General features: G+C 35.9%; 1 protein-coding gene across 8 annotated transcripts in view; it reads left to right on the forward strand.

The window, feature by feature from the left end:
* PCLO (piccolo presynaptic cytomatrix protein) overlaps nucleotides 1-20,414 on the forward strand; it is a 353,234-nt gene that overhangs the window by 18,249 nt on the left and 314,571 nt on the right. For all 8 annotated transcript variants that reach the window (XM_053926477.2, XM_053926478.2, XM_053926480.2 and 5 more), the window contains exon 3: nucleotides 6,751-8,154. In XM_053926477.2, coding sequence (XP_053782452.1) covers nucleotides 6,751-8,154 — 1,404 coding nt within the window. The remainder of the gene's footprint in view (nucleotides 1-6,750; nucleotides 8,155-20,414) is intronic.

The raw sequence follows: 20,414 nt of genomic DNA on the forward strand, positions 1-20,414 counted from the left end.
CTGTGACAGTTCAATAACTATTCAAATCATTGCACAAACACTGCCTAATTAGATACATTGTATCACTGGCTACAAAATGTGTGTGTTAATCAATTGAGGACAAAAGTTTAAATTTGCCATGAGAGGCTGTTCAGAAGTGTTAATATATAATGTATGTAAGTTTAGTTTACTGATTTGGGATTTCCCTTTCTTTTTGGGGGGGAGGGGATCTTCCTCTCTCTATGTAACTGCAATGGAGTACAAATATGTTTTCATGTTTGTGTACTGTAATTATTTTGTAAATTGTGGTTTGGCGAAAGTGTTGGTTTTCTTGTTTTAGACTACCCTGACAGACTTTTAAACTATGCTTTTATCATTTGATCCTATAACGTGAGGATTTACGAATGTTATTGCTAGCATTTGGTGAACGTTATTATGCTGTGTGAAGGAAAAAGGATCCATTTAGTTTACGTTTCACAAGGTTTGTTAATGGTTGCTGAATTACACAGCAGAAATTGTAATCCACACAGTTTCTGAGAGAAAATACCCATAACTTCTGGGTGGACACTTTTAAGTAAAATTGTTTCATCAGATTGCTGGGCGTGTTATCACAGTTCTGAGGAATGCTAGTGTCTAATTTTTAACCAGAATACATTGTGTATTAATATGCATATCTAGAGATGTCACCTACAGTGAGCCATCTGCAGCCAAACTGCTGTTAGTGGAGGAGGTGGTGTGGTTCGGGCAGTCCTTGAATAACAGAAAGCATAATCTGTTATCAAACTTTAGCTTGGTTTCCTCTGTATAATATTATATATTACATTGTTATCTAATATGTATTATATGATTATATTTTCTGTGCCATTTAAAATAATATACTGTAATATAAATAATACATTCAATAAACATTTGGACATAATTTGATGAGAAATAGAAAAAAGTTTAGAATAATTTATCATTAAATAATATCTAAAATTTTCTTAGTATCTAAAGAGGGATAAGAATAATCACAAGAAGTGGTCACTGTTTAAGAATCTATGTGAGGAGAAGAGAGGAGATAATTGGAAAAAAATGTAAAACATTGAGATTAAATGTTGTGGTTCAAACTATTGTTTTAATAGTAGAAGGGGCAAACTTAATTGATGATGGAGTATTAAGTGATAAAGGAGGAAATTCAGTTTGGACCATAAAGGATGGGTAGCAGTTAAGATATATGGGAGAGAACAAATTGGACTGTGAATTATAATTCATATAAAGAGAATGAGATGTGGTGATTGCTGGGGGAGGGGGTATAAGGGGACCAAATAGTAATAAAAATTAAATTAAAAAAAAGAGAATGAGAGTAGTACTTTAATGGAGTAAATGGTACATTTAGATGTTATGATTTGCAGAAGTTTAATTGTGATACATCAAGAAGAAGGAACCCCACAGCTTTTATTGTAAAGGAAAAGATGAAAGCATGATTGAAGAAAAGTGATTTGATGGCTAATGTGAATGGTAAGAACACCAGCAAATAAAAAGTCCATGTGCTTGTTCTTTTGATAGTCCATTAGTCCAAGTACTATGCTAGGTTGTTGAGCAGAGATTTCATGGTAAGTTTTATATAAATTTTGTGTTTAAAATTTCCATTTTTGAGCATTTTGAAAGATGAATGTTAGTCATTAAGCCTTCTGGACATTTTCTTTTTTTTGAGAGGCTTCCATTCGGTTTTGAAGCTAAATAGATTAACAATAGGCCTGAGCAGGAGTATCCTTTAATTCCGGAACCCCAACATTTGCTCATTCACCTCATTGCTTAGATGTATTGAGTTAACTCTCTTGAATGATTATGAAAGACACACACTTAAAAATCAGAACATAACTTTTAGTAATTAATAGTTTTGATATTTTTTAAAGTGGTAACATTTATTAAAATTCCGTATGTGAAGCTCAGTTGAACTTTTAAGTGGTACCTCTTGAAACACCTAAATAAGACATTTCTGATTATCCAGAGAAGACCTTAGCCAAGAGAATTGTATTACTATATTTTACATCTCTGATAGGTGACAAAAGGGAACCCAGGGGATTGGTTAAATAGGGAGATGGGTTATAGTAATTACATGCAGGTCTACGTTAGAATACAGAGACCTCAGAATTAGCAGAAACCCTGGCTGGCCACTCTCTTCACCCCATTTATGCAGCATGTTAAGTCAGAAGACTGAATGAATACCTTACGCCTTTGTCTCGTTCCTTTCCGTAGAGCTAACTGAATTAGCTCATTAAACAATTTTGTCTCCAGACCTTGAATAGCGTTGTAGGTGGGGAAAACAATAGATGGCTATCTTATTATACTTATTATATAAAATCTAAAATTTAGTAGTAGTTGAGGCATATTTATCTAATACAGTTAGAGTTTTTCACTTTAACACTTGTATATTGAAGGTAAGAGTTCTTCCAGAACACATTGATACAGTTGTAGGGTTCCCTCGTGTTTCTTGTATTTCTCCCACCGTGTCTGAAAGGGATATGGGTGATTAGAGTGCAATATAGTTAGATCTAATAGAGTATAATGTCAGGGAGTGGGTGCTGTTTATGATGGGTGACCTGAGAAGTTATTCATAAAATGTGGGTGGAAGCTCCTTTGAACTGTGGCATCGGGAAGAAGTGATAAGGACTAAAATTTTCTAAGATCCTCATTTATGGCATCAGAGGAATGAAGACCCAATGATGTGGAACTGGGGAACCAATTGTATTATAGACATGGGTACCAGAGGAAGTCGGCAGCAAGTATCTAAGGCAATCTGGTAGTAAATTCAGGCTCATCTCTGCTCACAGTTAGAGATAAACATATACTTTTGGAAGAGAAACAAGGCCGTCATTTTCTCCAGGCACGGAAAATCTGTATGGTTTGTAGGTGTGGACTTAAGGGGTCACTTTCAGTTTGAATCAAAGTGGGGCCCCTGGGCAGAGCTGGTGACTAGGGTTCTGGGGAGAATGACGTGTAACCAGAAATCGAAGGCAGAGCCTGTCATTCAGGGTAGGGAAACAATGGGGATTAGCAGAGTACACACAAAAATGCTGTAGCTTGAAGAGGACAAAGATTTTCAACTAATTTACTTAATTCAAACCAGCTCAAAAAATATTTGTGAACATCTGTCATGCTTCAAGGGTCAGTTAGATCCCGGGGAGCAAGAGAAAGACCAACACCAGGGAGTCCTTACCATTTGTCGCTTACAGACTGAGAGGGGATAGAGATCTGGAAATAGGGTTCAGGAAGTGCATGCATAAGAACACTAACAAAATTGTGTGTGTGCTTATATAATTTCTTGCAAAACATTAACTTTATTTCCTTTCACAGTTACTGGAGAAGCATTGAGGTTTGGGAGGAAGTAGTTCAAGATAATGCCCTCTGTGGTTGCAATTCATGCTAGGTGGAGCTATAAAGTATTTGAGAAATGACAAGGACCAAATGAGGGACAGTGGCTTTGGAAATGTGAAAGAATGGATGGGAAATTGCCTTTCACAAGCAGTGCAGACACACTTGAGTAATAATTGAGAATGCGGTGACACTGTGACGGGAATCCCAGCTCAGGTGAGGGAGAGGGCAAAGGCGCTGTTACTGTTCGGGTGCGCTCCCTGGGTGCATTGCCAAGGAGTAGAAGGTGGTTCATGAGGTTAGTGCGGGGCAGGTTGTGGCTTTGGTCACTTTCTCAATGTTTATAGGAAGTTTATTTTGTTTTTGTTATTTTTTTCTGGTTGAATCAGGGCATCTGAAAGTTCTCCTGTTTTCAGTACTAGATTGTTAAATGCTGAGATAAAAATCATTTCTATTTTCGACAGATTTGGGCAGTAGAATTAAATAAAAAGGATGTTCTTTCTAAAAAAAATTCCTAAGAGGATAAAAAGCTTTTCATATTGTGATAACTGTAGGCAATGATTGTAACCTGCATTCTAGCGGTGAGGGGGAACATTGAGGGATCAAATGTCTTTTATGTATTGTTTTTCAAAATGAAGGAAATATGGTCATTAAAATGACAAAAAAATGACACAATGGAGGCTGTTGGAAAAAAAAAATAACCAAGGGTGTATTCAGATAAAGCAGAATTCTCTCCCTATGAAGATGCACCACTTGTGATTGCCCCCCGTCTTTCCCTAACTCCCTTTTCTGCTTCTGTGGAGACATAGTCATATACATTAATACGAGGAAACACTGATTTTGTGGTATAGACAGTGCGGAATGTGTTTCCCGGTGTTGATGTAAAGCATACATTCGACATGCCATGGTAGTGTTCTAATTTTACAGTGCGTCAGAGAGGGCGTGAGAGCCTACTGGCTGGCTGCCCATGAAGCTGCAACGTTCACATTACAAAAAGACTTAATTTTTTTTTTTATTGTTCAAGGACAGTGTCTTCATTTTCCCACCACCACTTTCTCCCACTGCACCCACACCCACCTCCTAAAATTTTAGTGCTAAAACCAAGTGCATCCAGAGATTTTTTTTGTTGGTGGTGGTGGTGACGGGGAGGAGGATGGAAACTGGCAGGAAGAAAAGAAAGTAGGAATCTTGACAATATCATCATCATCATCATCAGATACTCATTATATGTTTATAATGACTTTGAAATTATGCTATGCATTACCTTATTTCTTATCTGACTCTTCATAATGTAGTCTCCGTGAGGACAGAAATTTTTGTTTTTTATTTGGTGATATGTGCTAAGTAGAAGTTGCTCAATATATATTTGAATAAAGAAATAAATAAATTTTGCATTTGGCTATGACACTTGCCAAAGAGAGTAAGAGTGATTTAACTATAATGAAAGTCACTGACCCTAGTAGTTTGTGATTTAAAGTGATTAATGTGGATACTGATCTCATGTAATATCTTATAGGAAACATATCAATGATAGAGTATATGTAAAGAATTCTGCTTTTAATTATATTTTCTTTTTTCTTGTCTGGCTGCATGATTATGAGGTGATGTATCGTTGAAAGCTGTGGAAGAAAGCAGATGAGAAAAATAAATGATAGAACAGTGGAATTGGCACTGACAGTAGGGGAGATGGGAGATGGTTGAGTGGGTAGATGCATAATTATAGAGGAATTTCCTTCCACCAAGGAGATAAAATGAGTGACTTACATTCTAGCTCACTTTAGTCATGGTACTTGCATAAGTAGCAATTGCTTGGTTATGCTTCGGGATTCAATTTTTTTTACATATATATATTTTTTGTGAAGTGCTTCAAACACATACAGAAAGGTAAAGATTAAAATATAACAAATACATTGGTATTCAACACCCATATTGAGAACAAATGTAGTGAACACCGAAGTATCTCTCACCCATATTTAGCAAATATTTTAATTCTACTTTTTGATTCAGATTTTTAAATAGAAATATAACTTGTCAGTTGGCGTTGAAAATTTCTTTTAACCTTCTCAAAGGTTAAAACAAAGGTTTGCTTTCCGTGAGATTGCAAAATAAGCCTTGGTGTATGAGTTTAAATAATTTCAATCAGTGTGTTTTCTTTTAATTTTAAAGACATTTTAATGATTAAGAAAAAGATTCAGTATAGATTTTTTTCATTAAAAAAGCTTAACAATGTAAACTCTCAAAATACAAAGAAATGTTTAAAAGTTTAGGAATGATTAGTTCAGTTTCTTTCAAAAGTAAATTGTTTACAGATAAAGAGTATGTTGTTTGCCATCCTAATAACATTTCACGATCTGTACTGTGGAAACTTTTCTGGTACCTATGCCTCATGCATTTGCTTTTTCACCATCGAGAATTATGTACAAAGAAACACAGTACTAAACTGGTAATGTTGATTACTTTGGGTAGAGAAGATTGTACCATGTAGAATTTGCCATTCTAAATTACTTTGGTACTACCTAAAGTTGTCTATAACAAGTATATATTGTTTTGAGTTTTAAAAGGCAAATGTTAAACATAGGTACTTTTAAATTATCTCCTGAAACACAGTACTCATTTCAGTAACCCTTTTTTTTTCACATTGGATGCGATATGAAAAGAGCAGATGCACTTATACCTGGACATGTGTATGTGTGTGTGATGTGCATCTCACTTACATATGTATCTCATCATTCAAATGAGTATATTGCTCTTTCAAATGTATTCATAAAGCTTATAAAGAAACAGTGTTTTCTCTGTGAATTAGACAATGTTATTTATGCTAATTGGAGGGGATGCCATTATTATTATTATTTTTAAACAGAGGATGTTCTCCGTTTAACCCAGCATGGTGAACATTTTTTGTTTTTCACACATTTGATTATGTCTCCTTGGAGGGGGAAGTAATGCTCTGCTAATTTAAGAAATTAGCAATGTGTTAATAATTTGACAGCCTACTCTGGGTTATATAATGAAAAACTGTTATGAGCCATCAGTAGAGAAAATATCTAACATAACTGATTCATGGAATCTAATATATGTTATAGTTTGTTTTTTTATGATATGTGGTTTTCTGTTTCTTGGAGTAATCAAATTTTGAGTAAATCAAAGGCAAAGAATAACAATTAATTTTAAAAGAAAAATACAGCTCTGTGTTGAATTTTTTTCTTTTTATTTTCCTTCAACTATAGAGTGGTTAGGTCTCTGAAGTTCATGAATTATATTTTAATGTAATTATCATTTGAATAAAATTTAATTTGATCTATATTTTTATGTTTTTCATGAGAGACATAGTTTCACATGGTGCCATGCATTTTGAAAATGTTTTTACATTGTTTTTTTTTTTTTATCTCAGTGACCATTGTTTTACTTTATTTCTAGGTGAAAGAGTGGCTCTGTTTAAACTGTCAGATGCAAAGAGCTCTAGGAGGTGACCTGGCTCCAATTCCATCATCACCCCAGCCCAAACCGAAGACAGCCCCAGTTACCCCTGCGTCAGTGGTGAGCAAATCATCCCCACAGTCACAGCAGATTTCTCCAAAGAAGGATACTGCACCAAAGCAGGATATCTCAAAGGCACCTGAGTCTAAAAAGCCCCCACCACTAGTGAAGCAACCAACCCTTCATGGTTCTCCCCCAACCCCAGCCAAGCAGCCTCCTGTGGCAGAGTCCTCATCCAAGCCAGCCCCTCCCAAAGAGCCTTCTGTCCCATCTGAGCAGGCCAAGGTCCCTATGGCTGATGATAAACCAAAGCAGCCCAAGACGGCAAAGTCAGCTACAGACATTGTGTCTTCTTCAGCAGCAACGAAACCTGACATTCCAAGCTCCAAAGTACAGTCACAGGATCAAGAGAAAACCACTGCTCCTCCAAAACCAGACTCTGCCAAACCTTCACAGAGTTTTCCACCAACAGGAGAAAAAGTCACCCCATTCGATTCTAAAGTCATGCCTCGACCTGCATCTGATTCGAAAATTATTTCACATCCTGGACCTAGTATGGAGAGCAAAGGTCAGAAACAAGTTGATCCAGTTCAAAAGAAGGAAGAACCCAAGAAAGCACAAACTAAACTCAGTCCTAAGCCAGATGCCAAGCCAATGCCAAAAGGGTCACCGACACCTCCGGGCCCACGACCTACCACTGGCCAAACTGCCCCCCCATCTCAACAGCCACCAAAGCCTCAGGAGCAGTCAAGACGTTTTAGTCTGAATCTGGGAAGTATTACTGATGCTCCTAAATCACAGCCCACCACTCCTCAGGAAACTGTGACTGGGAAACTCTTTGGGTTTGGAGCGTCAATCTTCAGCCAGGCATCAACGCTAATCTCCACAGCAGGCCAGCCTGGATCTCATTCACAGAGTGGGCCAGGGGCCCCAGCAAAACAAGTCTCTTCTCCTTCACAGCCACCTCCTTCTCAGGGGCCACCCAAATCTACCGGTCAGGTGCCTCCAGCACCTGCAAAGGTTATACCTGTGAAAAAGGAAACAAAAACTCCAGGAGCTGAAAAGTTAGAGCCCAAAGCTGAACAAGTTCCATCAGTAAAGAGAACGGAAACAGAAAAGAAGCCCCTGCCTGTTAAGGATAGCAAACCTTCAACAGCTGAGCCTCAAAAGGCTGCCCTGCCCCCCAAACTGGAAAAAATCCCCAAACCAGAATCAGCCTGTCCCCTCTGCAAAACTGAACTCAACATAGGTTCTAAGGATCCTCCTAACTTCAACACTTGCACCGAATGCAAGAATCAAGTGTGTAATCTCTGTGGATTTAATCCTACTCCACACCTGACTGAGGTAAGCAATATTTATATTACATATGGGAGCTTATTGTATTTATTGTTAAATATTGTGTTAGCCAAATTTCTGAGCAGAAAATACATTTCCAGTGAAGAGAGTGAATCAATATTAGTGTCTTAGAAGTTTTAATTACTTTTTACAGGTTTATATCCTTATTAAAAGTTCATGTAATTTATAGTTTTCGGGGTTAATGCACCAGAAGTAAGAAGATGAGATAAGCTGACAACCTAAGATAACTGTCATCCCAGTTCTTTATTGAATTAACCACCTATAGCTTTGGAGGACTACCTGGTTTTCACTAATACACATCAAATAAGAGAAGTCACTTACTATTTCCAGTCTTTCTAATCTTTCAGTTTTTTAATACATAAAAAAGAAGTTTGGTTGCACACCCATAAAAAACATGAGATCATGAGCTCTATTCCTTCACAAAAATTGTTAAGAACTTTGTGAAGGGAGTAATATTGCCTCCTAGAAAATGTCAGTTCAGATACATATGTCTAGACTTTTTATAGCTGTGCTTGAGCTATTATCTGGCATAAATATAATAGTGCACCCTATTAAGAACTGTTGTAAGGATAAATAGATATGGATTTAGCTGACTTATGTCAAGGAACTTTTTTTTAATGGAACAAGGATAATTGTTCCACAAAGTAAATGACCAAAAACAGGTAGCAACTTTCTACCTAATATAGTTACAAAAGAATGAATCTCCGAGCCTTACTAGTGTGTGAGAGCTACCAGAATTTTGGGTCTCGGGAGACTGATGGGTTAAATGATAGCTGCTGACTTAGATAAGTAACAACAATGTTTTAATACATATTTTGGGATTAAATTTTAAGTAATTCATTGTTTTTATACAAATCAAAAATACTTAAGTGTTATTTTATTTCACTCTCCTTGACTTTTTAATCCATTGGAATGAAAAATTGAACGGGTTTTTAGCAACTATACAAAAGAAACTTTAGAGATTCTTGCTGTCATTTTCAAGTTATTTATTTAAGAATAAACCATATACTATTTTTATTTTTTACCTTTGAAAGATACTAAGTTGTTTTGATATTACTAACACCGTATGAAAATGTTGTCTATATAGACTTAAGCAGGTTTTTATTCTCTGTAACTGTGATGAATAATATTAACCAAGATTCATATTAAAAGTAAGTAAAATTTGGTTTCTTTCAGTATGTTGTGGGTGGTAACAACTATAATTATTACTTATAGTAATATTTTAGAAGAGTTGCTTTTGGTTGTGTGTTCATGAAGAGGGAAATTTGGTTTTCCCAGGAAGCAGTTTCTCGAATAATGTTTCCTTCAGTGTGCTTTTGTTACGATGTTGATGAGAGGGAAAAAATGGATTCTTAGCCAGAGCCACTGTCTATGTGGAGTTTGCACGTTCTTCTCCTGCCTGTGGGGTTTTCTCTGGAGCCTTCAGTTTCCTCCCAGATCCCAAGGATGTGCACGTTAGGTGAGCTGGTGTGTCAGCGTTGTCTTGGTGTGAGTAAGTGTGGGTGTGTGTGAGTGCACCCTTGGATGGAAGCGTGTTCTGTCCAGAGTGGGAGCCACCTTGCCTTCTGAGCTGGAATGGGCTCTGGCCATTAAAACCCTGAACTGAATAAGCTGGTTGGAAAATTATGGTCTTAACTTTTATTAATCTTTCTTAAATGTATGTATAACTCATATTTATTTCAGTGTTTAATATTAGAAGTGTTTTGGGTCTCTATTTAGAAGTTCGATGATGTTTTTGTTTTTTGAAATATGCTGTAGGAACTTAATTAGTGTTTATAAATAACCTAAGGTAAAATTTATTTTGTTATATCTTGTTTGCTTAAGGTTGCAGTTTCTAAGAACCTAGGGACATCATTAAGTGAGGACTTACTGTAGAACTGTATTAATTTCATAGATTTAGAAAATTGTACCATTTAATGAGTAGCCATATGGTATCAACACCATGAAGTTAATTTAAATAGTCACAAAACAAACTATACCACTAAAAACAAAACAATAATGTCTGTGTTTAAAGTGTATTTTGGGTATACTAAAAACATATGTCTATATTGCAGAGGGATAACTATAACATATATACACGTGTGTGTGTATATTTATATGTATACATTTGGACCGACTTTGTCAGTGTTTGGAGGTATGAAATGAGAGCCCTGAGTAGAGACATAATAAACCTTTCACAAAAATCATTGATTTTTTGTGTGTTGGTCAATTATATTTTAGGGGTGATAATTTAGAAAGGAGATTTCTTGAATAAAGTAGAGATTATCTAGGGCACGCATGGAATTTTAATAGTTTGAAAATATACATGGTTTCAGGTTTGTAAATGGTTTGGGTGAAGTGTAATTCTAATATGGTCAGTGAAATTTAGACAGTCTGTCATTGTTCAGATTTTTGTGGTAATTTCTTTGAATTTGGAAAATCATGTGTCAGAGGGGAAAAAATTTTGATGTAACAAAAGCAGTGGATTAGTATTCCTGGCTAAATTTGAATATGCTAATCTGCAAGAAGTTTTCAGTTAGGATAAGGTCTTAAAGCCCTCTGGTCTCTAGCTAAAGTTCATTGGCTGACCGGGAGTCAAGGGAGTGAGTAATAAAGATGAGTTGATTAATTGGTGTTCAATTAGTTTTTTTTATTATTATTACCTAAACGACTTTAGAGGACTGGGAGAAGGGGCTAGTTGAAGAGAAAGGCATATTTTATTTGCATAAGTGTGTGTGCCGACATACACATATGTGTCCAGGAGATTGCAAATGTGGTATATATTCTTAACTAAATGTGGTGCTATCCCAGTATTCATACTACTAATCTCTCTTTATTTTGAATGATTAGGAAATCTCCTTGATCCTTGATTTGTTTTTATGGTTTTTTCATTCTGTATGTGATATTTTTCTTGTGATCCAGTATTTTCATTGTAGTTTAGAAAACACATTCTAGTTTCAAATTTTATGCCTGCAATATAAAGATATGATATTGCTTAAGAAAGGATTAAGCTATTTCCATTTATTTTTCTAATAAAACACATGTAACTCTACTATAAGCCTCTGCTTCTACTGTGCCAGTCACTGTGAGGCATGACTTCCTTTTGTGTTGGTGCCACTCTGCCCTCCCCTGTAGCCGTTCAGCTCCGCTGGTGGCCGGAAGAGCCCGTCCTTGTCTGTCATGGGTTAAGGAGCTATCCATAGTATTTCTCCCTCCTCCGCCCGTTAATCAAACACACCTGTCTCTGGGGCTGTTTCCTGTATTTCACACTCACATCCCCCACAACACCTGTGGAGAGCCAAGGCTGCCTACAGGGCCCTGGGGTGTAGCCAGGCTGCAGCCTAAGCCTTATGGTTTACCTGTTTGTTGCCCAGTTTGTATAAATGATACTATAATTCATTAGCCTCTGCTAGGAAGGGGCGGTTATTTTAGGATTTACTTTCTGCCAATTCAGGGAATATCTTACCTTGGAAGGAGTTTTAAAAGCAGCTGTAAGGCTTTCTGAAAAAGGTAGATTATAGAATTTGGAAGCATGGTAAGAATAACAGCCTAAATTGGCAAGCAATTTACCTACCGAATTTTAATCATTCTGGTTCAGTTGAAATGCAAAAAGGAGTCAAAGTACTCATAGTGGGTATTTATTTTATTGGATTACTATCCTGTTTAAAATTAACTTTTTACTACAAAAATAAGACTTGAATTATATTTCCTCAGGTTTCAGGGAGTCCTAGAATCATACCTTTGCTTTTTTTAGTAAGGTAATTAGGCATGGCCTAAATGATGTAGGAATAGCCAGTATATATTTGTCACTTTGCTTCTACTAAAACTTGTCACTAGGCAACAAATGGGCCTTTTGAACCAATTAAGACACAGTGTAAAGATCCCTTCAGATCACTACTCTCCAGCCAGGGAGGCTTCTGCATTCCCTGTCAGGTAGAGGGCCTGGGGGGACGCTCTGCATTTCTTAGTTTGGCCGACACATAATACATGCCTGTGTTTTAGAGATTATTATTTAAGGCTTTGAAATCATATATCTGTTATTAAAAAAGCATTTAAGCACACACACATATATATATATATATGAACAATTAGAGACTGAAAGAATGATCAAAATCAATTTGGAGAAAAGAATTCTGATTAGTTTCAAAAGAGTTACATGTAATGGAGATCTGCATTTTGAGTAAAAATTTCTGCATGTATGGCTAAAGGAACCACTTGATGGCACTTTTTGACCAACATAAAAAATTGGTAGATTTGTCTGTAGAAACAAAATGTTTAGCTATTAATTTTTAGGAGAAATTTGATGTTACATTTTTACTAAGTGATATTTAGTTGAAAAATCCAAATGTGGATTTAAGATAGAAACATTTTTAAAATAAATTAAAAAAAACAGTAATTTATTCATTAGTTTTTTAATGCATTTTACATAGTTAATATTCTACTCTATATAATAGTTCTGTATCCCAATACAGAACTAGTGATATTAACGTATCATTAGATATCTTAAATATTATATAAAGTGACTAAGTATTACTAAGTACTATGGATATGTGTTTTTTCATATGCATTGTCCACATATCAAGGATTTCAGTCATTTCATTTTTTTAAATTTTAACTAAGATGAACATGTTTGGGTATAAATAGTTGTATTTTTAACTGATTCCCAAGAAACGCTGTTTAGTAATAAGGTTACCAAATTAGGGGATAAGGACCCTGAAGGTTCTTTCTGGAGATGTGATAGCAATTGACATTGTCACTAATAGCATATGTAAGTGCTTTCATACTGTAGCTTCTCCAAACTTGAGTAATATAATTTAAAATGGTATTTGTTAGTTTGGAACTCTAAAAGTGTTATAGTATTGTTCCTTTGATTTGTATTTTTTTGATTACTAGAAATTTTATTTAGATACAAAATGTAAACTGATGATTCTAGTTATAATCTAAACAAAATATTGTATAGACATTGTGGGATAAGGTAAACTGATAATCAATAATGTGGCTATTTTTTAAAAACTTTACTGGGGCTGGTATTTGACTAAGTGTATGTGCAAGACATTGTACCACACGTTTTACTCACAGCAACCTATGGGGTAGATCTTACAGCTATTGTAGAGATCAGGAGAATGAATACAGAGAGGAGTAGTTGTCAAGCCACAGACACTATTCAGAGGCTGAGCCAGTGCACTCTTCTATTCTCTGTTCTAGTAACCAGGGAACTAGGTAAAATTGGTACTTGTTCTGTGCTCGCCTACCTATAAGTTGTGCCAGTTGGTAATTAGTAAGGCTTTAATAAAATTAAATTTCATAATATGTGCATCAAAACCAAGTGGCGTCTGGGGCCCACAGAATAATGGTGGCTGTATTACACGCTTGAATTTGTAGGAATGGGCAGATTAAGAGGTTCAGAAGCATAGAAGCCAGCATGATTGCACCAGTTTTCTTCCCAGTTAAGTCCACTGATTGGTCAGCATTTCTAGGTGAAAGCATACAGCTGAATGATGAAGTGATATCCCTGCCCTCTTTTTTTTTTAATTGTCATGAGAGAGCGCAAGAGAGAGAGAGTAAAAGAGAGAAGAAGAGAGAGAGAGATCTGTTATTTGTGCATTCATTGGTTGCTTCTTGTATGTGCTCTGACCAGGGATTGAACCCACGACTTTGGCGTACTGGGACAACGTTCTAGCCAACTGAGGCCACGGTAGTTCCAGCCTTTTTATATGAGTGTGAGAGCGTAAAATAGACTTGCTACGGCTGCAAGAAATACTATTTTATTCCTGCCAGTGCATACAAAAACTTTATTCCCTGAAAATGATGAACATCAGTGTGTTCCATTGGTGTTAGTGGTCGTTGTTAATCTTTCCTTCTACCAACATTTTTGTGTAGCCTCCTTTCTTACATTCTCAGGAGTGGAATTGCTGGACCATAGGTTATGTGTGTTTTAAATTGGTTCTCCACAGCAGTGGTATTAATTTATATTCTGACCAAGTTTGCCTGCCTGCTGCTGTTCTTTACACATGCATTGCCTGATAAGACAGCCACTGGACAAATGTGGCTAATGAGCACTGGCTAGTTCAAATTAAGATTAAGTGCAAAAAACACACTGGATTTCAAAAACTTAACATGCAAAAGTGTAAAATATCTCATTAATAATTTTATGTTGATTACTTTTATATAAGGCTTTTCTTCCTTAAATATTGCCATTGCTACTGCTTTTGCAGTCGTGTAACTTTACTTCTGCATGTGCATGCACAGTGGTATCCTGCTGTGTAGGACATAATTCTTTCTATACAAGGAAAACAAGACTGTATTTGTTGCTTCCAGAGCTCTGTCTCCTCATGTTAGGCAAGATAGCTCACGTTTTTTGCACATTCTACTAAGCAGATTCTACTAAGGTGTTTGGCTTCTCATCTCAAGAGATATACTACTGATGCCTGGCCTGGCCCGAGGAGCAATATTCTCATGTTCTGCTAATTATCAGTAAGAAACATACATACTATTTATTAGCATCAGGGTATCTTCTGTTCAATACCCTTCTGGTTCCAAATGTTTTCTCTTTTAGTTCCTTTTTTTCTCTTTTAGTTCTTTTCAGAACTCTTGCCTCTTTCTGTAGTCTCCCTGTGGCCTTGGGTGAAGAATCATCATTTTTAAAGTCAGTTGCTACCAGCAGACTCAGCAATACAGAATATTAGAGCTTGAATATATCATCTGGGCCAATGTTTTCTTTCTTTTCTTGATGGCCATTCATTTTACTTCTAAAACTCTATTCTAATAATTTGAATTACAAAGGCAGTATTCCTTATAACAGGCCATAAAGTAATCAGTTTCTGGAGAAAAATCAGTATCTTCCGCTGCCGCATGTGCTTCATGTTAATGATTTGCCATCTATTCTGACATGTCTTTTTTTGTTGTTGTATTGTTTTTGGATTTTTATAATGGTTATACAAACAGTAAAAATGTAGAAAAAATTGAAATTTTTAAGACAGTGTTTATGAGATAGTTATGTTTTTTAAAGTAATATATTTATTTTGAACTGAGCATGTGACCTAACTATAAATGTATATTTTTGGTTGTTGATGCCTTTATTTTTACTTATTTTTTAATTTTAAGTTTATTTTTGATTTTACAGCAAGAGGAGAAAGGAGGGGGTAGAGACAGGGGTGGGGAGAGAAAGAGGGAGAGAGAGAGAAAGAGAGAGAGAGAGAGGGAGAGGCAGACAGACAGAAACATCAGTGTGTTGTTCCACTTATTTATGCATTCATTGGTTGTTTCCTATATGTGCCCTGACCGGAGATCGAACCTGCAACCTTGGTATATTGGGATGATGCTCTAATCTACTGAGCTACCCAGCCAGCATGGTTGATACCTTTATTGATACTTAAAGATCAAGATGGAGTTAAAACAGGAAATTAAAAACCATATTAGTCTTGATGTGGCTTTTTCTTTATATCCTTAGTAATAGGAGTTCTTTTCAGCTAGTTCAGATGGTTCTTCAGGTGTATTATTCCGTAATGTAATTGTAATTTTGATGTGGTCATGGGAGAAGGTGGGCAAAGCATGTACCTCCTCTGCCATCTTGACCTACATATTTTTTTATTGAGTTCCTTTTTTCACAAAACTTTATACATTGGACAGTCTTTCAAGTGAATACTCATTGACTTACCTCCTTCTATTTGTGAGTAAATAGCTGTGCAGTATTTGAAATATATAGGGTGAACTCATTCATTCTACAAAAATTTTGTGAGTCTGTAATATGCCAAGCATGGAGTTTGTGTGTCCATTGCATGTCAAGTACCTGGAACTACGGAACTTGTGTTCAAGTGAGGTAGAGAGATAATTTTTCAAGAAAAGTAATATATTTGTAAATTAAATTTTATATAACAAGGTAATAAGTACTGTGGACAAGAGAAAAAAGAGAGAAGAGTAAGAAAACTTTGCATTATGGGAGATGGGCAAGTTGGCCTTTTAGTATAGGACTTTACTTAACCAACTATTTAAATTTATTTCACCATATAATCTTTTTATTTATTTGGCAGAACTAGTGTTCTGGAAGACACATATTGCTCAAGAAATATTGTCTTTAATATTAAAAACTTATATTTTTAATTGAGTTGCTGGAATCTTAACTCTTTTTTTCAAAAGATTTTTTTTATTTATTTTTTAGAAAGGGGAACGGAGGGAGAAAGAGAGGGAGAGAAACATCAATGTGTAGTTGCCTCTTGTGCTCCCCCAACTGGGGACCTGGCCTACAATCCAAGAATGCGCCCTAGACTGGGAAACGAACCAGCAACCCTTGATTTGCAGGTCGGGACTCAACCACTGAGCCATACCACTCAGGGCTAAATGTTAAAAACATTTAAATTAATACCTTCATCTTTTTATTCCTAGACTTTTTAATTTTTGCCTGCAGAGTCATAAATTATAGTATGTAGGAAAATTTTCTGTTAAAATGTACCATACACAGTCCATATTCAGCATGCCCCATATTGGAATCATCATTTTCCCTGCATTCCTCTTCCTGTGTCTCCTGCCATCCTGAAAAGCATCACAAATCCTGAGAGTCATCTGGACTTCTCTTTCTCTTTCACCTGCCAGAAACAATGCAATGGCTTTTAATTATGATCACTTCTACCTGCTAACAGTATCTCTGTTCTCTTGTCTCCTTGTCTTCACTATGACAGCTTTGTTCCAGTCCTTATTTATCATCTGTCACTGCCACAGACCCCAAAAGCTTACCCTAATGTTACCATTTATGATTCCAACTTTGTAAGATGGGGTGACTGGACTAATGATCTCCGAGCTTCCTTCCACTGTTAATCTCTACAGTTCTAAAGTCTACCCTCCAATTAGCTTGAATTTGTGGCTTTTGGGGGTTAAAATAATTTTTAGGCTATTGAGGATAACCTCAGAATATACATATAGATACGGGTGGTAGGTGAGTATTTTCCCTGGTTAAATCTTTTCCTTCATAAAAATGTGGAGTAAGTGTTTCTAGGAGCATACGTGCTATTTGTTTTAATGCAGTGGCGCTCAGATTATATTGTTCATAAAGATCTCAAGGTGAGATTGTGAAAATGCAGTCTTCTTGTTTACCATGTTCTACAGAATCCCTTAATCTTTTCTTATGTAGGACAATATCTAATACCACGAGCAAAGTCTATACTTTCAATACTCCATACCTTTGCAGTTGCGCTAACACCCTGTATTTCTCTGTATCTTTATCTTCTATCCATTCTTTGAGATTCATCGTTTCCCTTTGACCCCCTACTTTATGTTCTGTGCTCCAGTCAGCCCTTGCGTAGTATTGCAGTTGTTTGTGTAATCTCGTCACAATGTGTCCCCTGGAGCACATGGTGGGTAGTTTACATGTTTGCATGATGGAAGAAAAGCAGAATTTAGTGAAATGGCATATAAAATGAACTACATGCTGTAGGTTAATAGCATTATAATTGTAGTTAGAAATAGTTTGAAACTTATGGACTGCAAGAATTTTTAAAGTTCTCCTAAAGAGTCTTACACACCAATAGGTATCTCATTGCATATGTTCTTAAAGTATGGATTTTCTGAAAATGAATATACTTGGAAAACCTTAGAAAACTGCTGAGAAGTGATTACCAGTGAGAATCTGTTGACATGAGACATTCTTGCTGAACCTTTATGGCTAAATGGCTTAATTCCTGTCAGCTGTGGTTTGAGATTTATTTTCTTTGCTGACATTTTAATGGGTTATTTACATATTTGTATTAAAAATTGAATTATATAAAGGTTTTATGCCTTTTTGCTAAATAGAGCCTAGTAGCCAGAATTGTTCTAATGATTTATCCCAGTACTTTAAAAACAAGCACACATTTCCTAATTAAAGCACTCAGTCACCCTCAGGGATATTGTAAATGTATATTTTTGACAGAATGTTACTTAAATTACACAAAAATAAACAATCATATCATTTGTAGTTTTTAAAATGATGTTATTTTTTCTATTTTAAAAAATACTGTGTAACATTTAGAAGAAACCTAAATACAGAGTCCAATTTAAAACTGACATTACTGTGAATTTAAGTTGCAGTGATAGTGGTTTTATATTAATGTGTAACATGTTGTCACACACTTAGCAGCTTAAAACAATACCCATTTGTTATCTTACAGTTGTATAGCCCAGGAGTCTGGTGAAGTATAGCTGGTTTCTCAGATCACAGTGCTAGTAAGACTGAAGTCAAGACATGGTTGGATCTGTGTTTGAATTTGGGGCCTCTGCGAAGAACCTGCTTCCCAGTTTATTCAGGTGGTTGGAAGAATTTTCAGTTCTTTGTCTCTGTAGGACTGAGGTCTCAGTTCACTTGTTAGCCAGGGATCCTCGTTAGTTCTTGAGGGCTGCTGGCATTCCCTTTCTAATGGCTCCCCCATCTTTAAAGCTAGTAACAAAGAGTTTCCCTAACATGGAATCCATCTCACACTTTAAATCTCCGACTTAAGAAAGATCCAGGATATTTCAAAGACTCAGTTGATTGGATTGAGCTTGACTGGATGTTTTGATTTAACTTAGAAATCAACTGATTAGTAACTTAATCATGGAGAGACGTTCCATGACATTTACAATTTCTGTCTACACTAAAGGGGAGAAAAATAAAATAAGGTGTGTAGTCAAGAAAAATAAATCTTGGAGGTGAGGATACATTTTAGAATTTTCCTTCTACAGCAAGAAGTTACTGAATTTATTAAAGCAAAAAATTTTTGTAAATGGCACATCTGTTTAATTGATTTTGTCACAAGGTCTGTATACAATAAATGTACATGGGTACTTCCTTGACACATGGATGCAAAGCAGAATCAATCTGCCTCAAATACCTAGGCAAGAAGAAGAATTAGAGTGTACCACGAGTGATCCTATAGGGTGTCATCTCTCCTTTAACCTTCGGCATAAAGATAATAATGTATTATTCTTTTTATTTGGGGTGGTAATGAAAGGGCTTCATGAATTTACAGCTCAGTGCTTGATCTTTTTTTAATCTCATCATTAATTTATTAAATGGACCAGATTACAATAGAAATTAAAGTGAAGGTCTTCCTCTCCGAGTGGACATGGATTAGATAGAGCTTATCAATGGACTGGATGTCTGGGAGTGGTTTTCATTTTGAGATATTGGTGCAATGATTGTGAAATTAAATAAAAGTGGAGTAATGTCCAATTATTGGAATATTGGTATTCAGAGGGAAGTTAGATTACTCAATTCTAGATCTCGGAAGATGTATCAGGGACAGCCATCTTGTTTTGGATGTCATCAGAACAGAAACAATATAAAAATCATGAAATTAGATTTCAGTGTTGAAGTAAAAAACATAGAGGCCTGAGCACTGGGAAAGGCCAAGTTTTGTTGGTACGGAGAAAGGAGGCAAAACATCATACTGAGTGGTTAGAGAAAAATAAAATCTAAAAGAGCACATTGTGGAAAGGTAAGGGAGGGATATTTTTAAGGAAAACAAGTGATTAAGTGCCAACAATATCGTAGTAAAACTGATATCCTCATAGCTGTATTATACATTATTACAAATCTTAAAAAATAAAAGTTATAATCAGAGCCTAGGAGCATCTATATTCTTGGATTTGGTTAATATTCCTGAGAGTTTCATCAGATAAATGATTTAACAGAAGAAAAGTCCTCTGCTTTTAGCACCCTTTTCTTTAGTAGTAAAAGCACATAGAAAAAATAAAACAATAAAGATCTACATTTCTAGTAATAGATATGGTTACACAAAGAAAACATGGCGTATTGTCATTTATTTAACCTAATACTTACTAAGCACCTGTGCGGGTGCCAGGTTCCAGGGCACCAAATACTCAAAAACCATGTAAGGATGCATCATGGTTGTTCCTGAACTCTACATAGGGGGAGACTGAGCACAGAGAAGTGGCTAAATTCCCACTGCGGTGTGAGTTGCAGAATAGGGAATTTAACCCAGCCTGGCTCCAAATTTAGTAATCTTAATTCATCTGCATGATTGCCTTTCAAAGTTAATGGAATGTAATATTAATTAAAATGTGTTTTGCTATTATTATAGGTACTGGGAAGACCATTTTCAGATGAAAATGGATTAGAATGATAGACTTATATTCATTTTTTCTTTAATTTTTGTCTTTAATCTTTTAAAATTATATGGCAATGAAAGACTGTCTATAGCTCATACTGTGGAATCATTGGCTAGAATGTGAACAATATAATGTTAACATTGGAAAAGTAGGGTATGTGTAGGAGGCCAAAACATCATTGAAATAACAGT

The sequence above is a fragment of the Desmodus rotundus genome, chromosome 6 (assembly GCF_022682495.2).
Source record: "Desmodus rotundus isolate HL8 chromosome 6, HLdesRot8A.1, whole genome shotgun sequence".
NCBI classification, from domain to species: domain Eukaryota; kingdom Metazoa; phylum Chordata; class Mammalia; order Chiroptera; family Phyllostomidae; genus Desmodus; species Desmodus rotundus.